The sequence below is a fragment of the Gymnoscopelus microlampas genome (assembly GCF_963454915.1).
Source record: "Gymnoscopelus microlampas genome assembly, chromosome: 10".
In the NCBI taxonomy this organism is placed as follows: Eukaryota; Metazoa; Chordata; class Actinopteri; order Myctophiformes; family Myctophidae; genus Gymnoscopelus; species Gymnoscopelus microlampas.
The window spans coordinates 17,060,033-17,067,641 of NC_139947.1; the positions used below are offsets into that span (position 1 = coordinate 17,060,033).

The 7,609-nt window shown below is 43.7% G+C and overlaps 1 protein-coding gene across 1 annotated transcript in view; it reads left to right on the top strand.

The window, feature by feature from the left end:
• plxnd1 (plexin D1) overlaps positions 1-7,609 on the top strand; it is a 115,366-nt gene that overhangs the window by 53,005 nt on the left and 54,752 nt on the right. The window contains exons 15-18 of the mRNA XM_084069745.1: positions 903-1,042; positions 2,604-2,783; positions 4,609-4,668; positions 6,023-6,326. Of these exons, the coding sequence (XP_083925871.1) occupies positions 903-1,042; positions 2,604-2,783; positions 4,609-4,668; positions 6,023-6,326 (684 nt within the window). The remainder of the gene's footprint in view (positions 1-902; positions 1,043-2,603; positions 2,784-4,608; positions 4,669-6,022; positions 6,327-7,609) is intronic.

Genomic DNA, 7,609 nt, shown 5'->3' on the forward strand with positions numbered 1-7,609 from the left:
AAACGGACAGACAATAGGCCTCCCCATCCGTGCACACAGAGGAAGTGAGTCCTGTCAGTGAGGATAGGAGGTCTCCCTGGAGGTGAGTTTCATGGAGTCTAGAGAGGCTTCGCAAGGCTCTGGAATGCTGATGGTGCTGCAGGACATGGGTATTCATGTTCGCCTTAGTCTGTTTGTTCCTACGTGTCAGCGTATATTAGGCGTGCATACGCTATGTGCACGTATGCATGTATCTTGTTTTGTGTGTGTGTGTGTGTGTGTGTGTGTGTGTGTGTGTGTGTTTGTGTGTGTCTGTGTGTGTGTGTGTGTGTGTGTGTGTGTGTGTGTGTGTGTGTGTGTGTGTGTGTGTGTGTGTGTGTGTGTGTGTGTGTGTGTGTGTGTGTGTGTGTGTGTGGCGGGACTTGTTTCTAGCCCAAAGTACACTGTCAAATCCAGAGTGTTAATTTAACCCTGAATTTGGAAGAAATGTACCCATCCAGGTTCATGTTTATACTTTCAGAGTTACCTTAACACTCTGGATTTGACAGTGAAGCTGTCCGGTAAGCTGAGGCCTAAAGGGCGTTTAGATTCAGCCGCGCTAGCCTCTAATGTACTGCAGGCTGCACTTTCTTCACAGCTTTCTTCACTAATTTACCGTTATAGTCAGCAGCTGTCTCAGCCAAACTAAAAAAAAGAAAGAAACAAGATACAAATTATGTGCAGGATATGTTGCGCGTGGCTTTGAAATGTCAGTTTTATGTCAAGAAGTGCAATATAAAGCATAAATTACTGTTTGTGTTTTTTTTTGGAGGCGGGGGGTTACGAGCGAACAGCCTTTTCCCATGACATAAGCTGTCAGACCTCCCATAATAAATCCTTCTTCTATGTCTTGATCATCATGCTTCTGCCATCTGGGTCTCCAGGTCCCCAAGCTGTCGTCCATGAAGCCTGAAAAGGGCTCCCGTGCTGGGGGGACCAGAGTGACCATCCAAGGGGAGCACCTGGACATTGGCTCTGAAGTCAGAGTAATGGTCAACGGCACCCAGGAATGCAACATCATAATGTGAGTGCTACTACTGTAATAATTACTATAGATAGATAGATAGATAGATAGATAGATAGATAGATAGATTGATTGATTGATTGATATAGAAAGAAAGGGACAAAAGACATAAAGTATAACTGGAAAGAGAAATAATGCCATAAACACTATACGAAAAGGGCCTTAACATAAAAAGACCTTTCAAGAAAAAACATGATACAGACTTACTTTTCCCTTGCCAGAGGCTGTGAGTTTCACAGCCAAGGCGCCAGGACAGAATGTAGACATAAAATATAACTTAAAAGAGAAAAAATCCCATAAACACTATATGAAAAGGGCCTTAACATAAAAAGACCTTTCAAGAAAAATATGATACAGACTTACTTTTCACTTGCCAGAGGCGGTGAGTTCCACAGCAAAGGCGCCAGGACAGAAAAGTCCAGGTCATTTGCCGAAGGGATCTCAGGCTGTGTTCAGGATCTCAAATGTACCAAGTAGTCTGATCCTGTAAAAAGCTTTAAATGTTATCTGTAAAATCTTAACCACTCAAACCCTATATGACCTGTTTAGAGCTCATACAACCTGCAAATTCCAGAGGTTCAAGTGCAGAGGGCCAGGAAAGACACCCATTATCCTTGAGTTTCTGCTACTTACTCCTAATCCCTACCTGTTTACTCTTTGTTATCTCTTTTTCTGTATCTGTCCTGTGTTTCATAATTGCAACTGTCATGAGAACTTAATTTCCCCTGTGGCCGGGTATATCTATCCATCTATACTTTGTTGACTGGTGTCCCTTAGGGGTCAATACTTGGTCCACTCATGTTTTTCCTTGAGACAAAAAAAATCTACAAGCTCACAACACGTCGCATTTGCAACACGTTGTGAACTTGTAGATCTGCATTTCTTTGCCAAATGTTCGCTGAATGCTCACCTACTAAGACATGCCCAGTATAACAACGCTAAGGTTCATGTGGTTACAATCTATTCTAAAACTCCCGGCCAACCGGTGAAGAGAGAGAGCCAAGAGCAGATAACAGTATTATCCCGCGTAGCCTGCTGTGGTCGCATGTGGCTTAAATGTGAGTGCACTTCATGCACATGCTTGTGCACAAAACACAAGTTGTTTACATACTGTAGGGACCTCTATGAAGTATTTTGTTTAACCCATTCAATCCGGGAACGCATCCGTGTCATTTTAGATTTATTTGGCTATTTTTTGAGAAATCTTGAACATTTGTGCAAATCTTTGAATGTATATATATTTTTTAAGCGAACATTTGTTACTCAAATCTTTGCTTTGGGGGGTCCCTGGAACAAAATATTTTTTAGAGATGGGGGTCCACAGCCAAATACACATGGGGTGGTCCTTGACATGAAAAGGTTTGAGAAGCAACGTAACAACAAAAACTGTTAGGATTTAGAAGACATTTGTTGATGCTTTCCCGTATTGAATGGGTTAATAAACTCCCAAACAATCATCCTTTAGAGTGATAGGGGGATTGTTATGGAACTTCTGTGCTACGAGAAATCATGTTGCAGCTGCGGTCGTGTGATTACTGTATGTTTACCCCTCGTGTTCCAGGCAAACAGATGACACCATCGAGTGCACCATGCCTGCAGCCGCGCACACACAGACGGAGCCGGTGAGCGTGTGCGTGGAGTTTGAAAACATTCCCTGCCAGAGCGCCGAGCTCAGCACAACGTACACCTACGAGAAGAACCCCACCATCAGCTTCATCAAACCCAAAAAGAGCTACCTCAGGTACACGCGCACACACGCACGCACGCACGCACGCACGCACGCACGCACGCACGCACGCACGCACGCACGCACGCACGCACGCACATTAGTATTACTATACTTGTGAGGACATAAAAAAAAATTGGATGGCACTTTAATAAATGCCATATTTACCATTAGTTGCCTCTTTTTCCCCCTCTAATCCTAAGTGTCGCACACCGAAAACAGACGATCTGCAAGCTCACAATGCATTGCACTGCGATGCATTGAGATTTTGAGGTAGGCTATTTTTGGTGCGCCACACTGGCGAGAAACTAAGTATAAATCAGGTATAATTCTAACCCTAAAGCCCTAAATCTAACCTCTAAACCCCTAATCCTAACCCTAACTCCAATCTGAATATTTTCCCTATTGTAAGCCTATCTCTAAAAACCTTTTAAAACCACAAAACAATGATTTCTCTTGTGAAGACCAGGAAAATTGTCCTGTCTATTTCAAGTACAGTAATACGAGAAAACACACACACACACATACGCACACACAAGCACGCATACACACACACACACACACGCGCGCGCGCGCGAGTGCACGCACGCACAGACCGAAACCAAACATCTCCTAAACATCCCTACTTAAGTGTCTCTGCGGTTGCTTCCCTCCCAGAGTGAATGACATAAGCTGGTCCGATAATGTTTTCCTGATGTGTGGCATCTTCTGCAGGCCTGGTACTGTATCTCCTAAACATCACAGCATGTGTGTGAGATTCCACGCCCCGCTATTCAGTGGTGGAAAAAAGTACTAGAAATACCACAATGTAGAGTATCACAAAGTAAGTCCTGTATTCAGAATGTTACTTGAGTAAAAGTGTATACTTATAGTACAAAAAAGAAAGTACTCAAATATTTCAACAATTTGAAAATTGCCAATCTACAAGCTCAAGTATAAAATAGGGCGTAAATGGTTGATATATGTTTTGTAATAATAATCTAAATCTACAAAGTTACATTTTACTGGAAAGGCCACTTGGCCTTTGATGTTGTAATTGTTTTGAGATCAAAATGCCAAAGGAAGTCCATCAAAGGATAAAAAATATATTCAAGTAAAGTAAAAGTACCTTAAAATTGTACCTAAGTCCAGTACTTTAGTGAATGCACCTAATTACTTTCCATTACTGCTGGTACTATATCTTCTAAACACCACCGCATGTGTGAGACACGTTTCCAGGAATAGGAGGGAGCCTTTGATAGGCATGTGTGCACTCTGCTTACAGAAGAGCTATGTAGTGTATCTAATTAAACAATGCATGCACGTCAACTATTTGGCTACAGTTGTGTGTGTGTGTGTGTGTGTGTGTGTGTGTGTGTGTGTGTGTGTGTGTGTGTGTGTGTGTGTGTGTGTGTGTGTGTGTGTGTGTGTGTGTGTGTGTGTGTGTGTGTGTGCGCGCGCGCGCGTGTACGTGTGCGTGCGTGTGTGTGAGTGTGTGTGTGTGTGTGTGTGTGTGTGTGTGTGTGCATTCCTTCGTGGACTGCGGCACGCACTCGCGCGTGTGTGTGTGTGTGGGCGTGCGTGCTGTTTGTTTTTGCTTTAACCTGTGCTGTTATTGTCTCCCTGCCATTATGGTTGCTTGTTGTTGTATGTGAGCATGTGTTGTGGTTGTACGTGTTTTGCACCCTTGTTTTTGTAACCATTGTTGTGGTGTGTGTGTGTGTGTGTGTGTGTGTGTGTGTGTGTGTGTGTGTGTGTGTGTGTGTGTGTGTGTGTGTGTGTGTGTGTGTGTGTGTGTGTGTGTGTGTGTGTGTGTGTGTGTGTGTGTGTGTGTGTGTGTGTGTGTGTGTGTGTGTTCTAGTGGTGGCAGGACCATCACAGTTACAGGTCAGGCCTTTGACCTTTTTTTCTTTTTTTTTAAGTGAGAGTGGATAAGTGTTCCTGTCTGTGGGTCTTATAAATATTTAACCAATTGAAAGTATTGACGAGTTCGTGGCAAAAAAAACAAACTGAAAAGTAACAGTTTGGACATACAAGGTTTCCATCCGACAGCGACGATATGCTTTTGTACACCTGGCAATAATCTTAAAGGCATATATACTGTAAGTGAACATTATGATGAATGGAACAATGATGCAATGGATTTGGCAGCACCAGACAGAAACAATGGACGTGTTTCTTCTGTCTCAACATGAAGTGGAACATGTCTATTGTGAATATTCTTGCCGTGATAAGCGATAGATCCAGGGCCAATGGCAGGCACCTTTATCACAGAAGAGTAAAGTATGATTTATACTGGCTACTCTGTAGCTTGCCAAAAAGAGCCAATATACAGTCTAACAGACCCTGTTGCCTCAAAGCTAAAATCCATAAGTTTAGTAAGAGACATGAGGCAACTTTAACACCCGGAATTTGAACCCGCGAGTGTCCCCCACGGGAAACAAAACATTTAACTCTCATCCAAGATAGAATCTACCCTTGGCGAGGGGAGATAGTGGGCGTACGTGCTTCAGACAGGGCTACTTGTCAACCATTGGGCTTATCAGCTTAAATATCGGCTTTAATTATTCATTATTTGGGGGCCCACTTGCAGTGCCCACAGGTTGAGAATCGCTGATCTAAAATACAGACTGGTTAAAATAGCCTATAATTCATGACTCATTATTACTTTGAGTACAATGGACTGCAATGGAAACAAGCCCCTGGGTTTGTTTCCTGTTATCTTTATAGCATAACTTTTGACTGTACTCCCTGTACTGTTAACAATCCTGTTGATTAAGTATTCAATAAATCAATCAATCTATCAATCAATCAACACAAGCAGCTGATAATAGGCTTTATGCACAGCAGCCATGTTGGATAGAAATTGGGCCTCTTCCTTACTTCCTTCACAGGTTTTACCAATGGTACTAATGAAGCTCCGTTCCATTTAGTGTAGCAAGTGGTTCTCAAAACTTAATTTCAAGGACCTCCATAACTCTGAGAGTGTACAAATGAGAGTGTACAGATGGAACCAAATGGACCCTTACGGGTCCATTTGGTTCCATCTGTACACTCTCACCCATATATGGGGCCATTTGGAACCCCCTCAAGGAACCGTGAGAGTGTTTCCGTGAGCCAACATGCATAATATCAGCACCCTGACTCTGTTTGAGACCAGAATGGAACAGAGCCTTCATTAGTATCATTGGTAACACCTGTGAAGGAAGTAAGAAGAGATCCAGTTTATTTCCAATATGGTTGCTGTGCATAGAGAGCCTATTGTAACATGTGAGCTTGTATTTTCCATTGTGTTCCCTCTGTGTCCTTCAGGCCTGCACGGTGCACACGCCCTCCATGATCACCTGCTCGTCCCCGGCCGCTACTCAGTCGCAGCTGGCCCAGCTGCTGTTCTTCTTGAACGGCGTGCTCTACACGGGCGACAGCCCCGCCTTCTACGACGGCGAGCCCGGGGAGGAAGAGGACGAGCCTCATGGCGGCCACTTCCTGCTGGACTATGTGGAGGATCCGCAGTTCTTCACCGCCAACAAGGACATCAAGCACCATCCCGGAGAGGATGCTCTCACCCTCATCATCACCGTGAGTGACTCACAGGCCTCTGATCCAATCAGACATTAGAGGGAGGGAGGGCAGGCGGGCGGGGGAGGGGCACGAAGGGCATAACGTGAGGGCAGGATGTAAATGAGCTTTCAGCTATTTCTGGTACAATATAGTTAATGTCAGTGGTGGAAATTAACTAAGTACATTTACTCAAATAGCCTACTGTACTTGAGTAACATTTTTAGGTGCTTTCTACTTTACTTTGAGTATATAACATTTTCAACATGTTTCTACTCTTTACGCTACAATTATTTGAAAACTTTAGTTACAAGTTACTTTTTAGATTTAGATTATTATTACAAAACATACATCAACCAATTAAGCTCTATTTTACAGCTACAGTAGCCTGACACTCAGCCTGAATTATCATTTCGTTTCACTCCATTATTCAGTCTGAAAGCCCTCTCAATGCAGCCTATTTCTGAGATGGGGACGTGGCCAAAGTTTTTTTTTCAAAGACTCTTTGGCGATTGGTTCATACTGGATTATCCCAATCCCGATTCGTCGTACAGATTTTCAACCGAGAAACACCCGCCTTCGACAGCGTCACCAGACTCTGAATGCGAGGCAAACGATTCAGGGGTTGGAGCCAGGCTACAGCTACAGTAGTCTTTTTTAAAACAGCTAATCGAGCCTGTAGATCTGCTCATTTCAGAACACTTTTGTTCTTTTTCTCAAGTAAAATTCGGAATACAGGACTTTCACTCGAAAACAGAGTATTTCTACGTTGTGTGTACTTTTAAAACATTACTTTTTCCACCACTGGTTATTGTGCATTGTCCCGGTCAAATAAACAAACAAAAGCCAGATCTCAGTCTTCATCTTCCACGCTTCCATAACAGTGGTGACAGACTGGTCCGTCTATGACTAACAGCCATGGCTGAATGCCTTTCTATTCTTATTCATTACAACGCAGACGCACATAAACAACCACATCAAAGCCTCTGTCACCCTGGAACCTGTAGTGTTGTGAGGGAGGGGTCCACAACGCCAGCCCTGTCAGCCAGGCTCAGTGGGAGGTCCCGTCGCTGCGTTCTAGCTGATCTAAGCACCTGTCTCCATGGATTTTGTCATGCTAGATAGGGGTCCTGGCTATAAAACTGTACAACATGTACATGGCATGGAAGTGGCTTTGAACATGCTTTGCATGGCTTCCTCTTTACGTGTGTGTGTGTGTGTGTGTGTGTGTGTGTGTGTGTGTGTGTGTGTGTGTGTGTGTGTGTGTGTGTGTGTGTGTGTGTGTGTGTGTGTGTGTGTGTGTG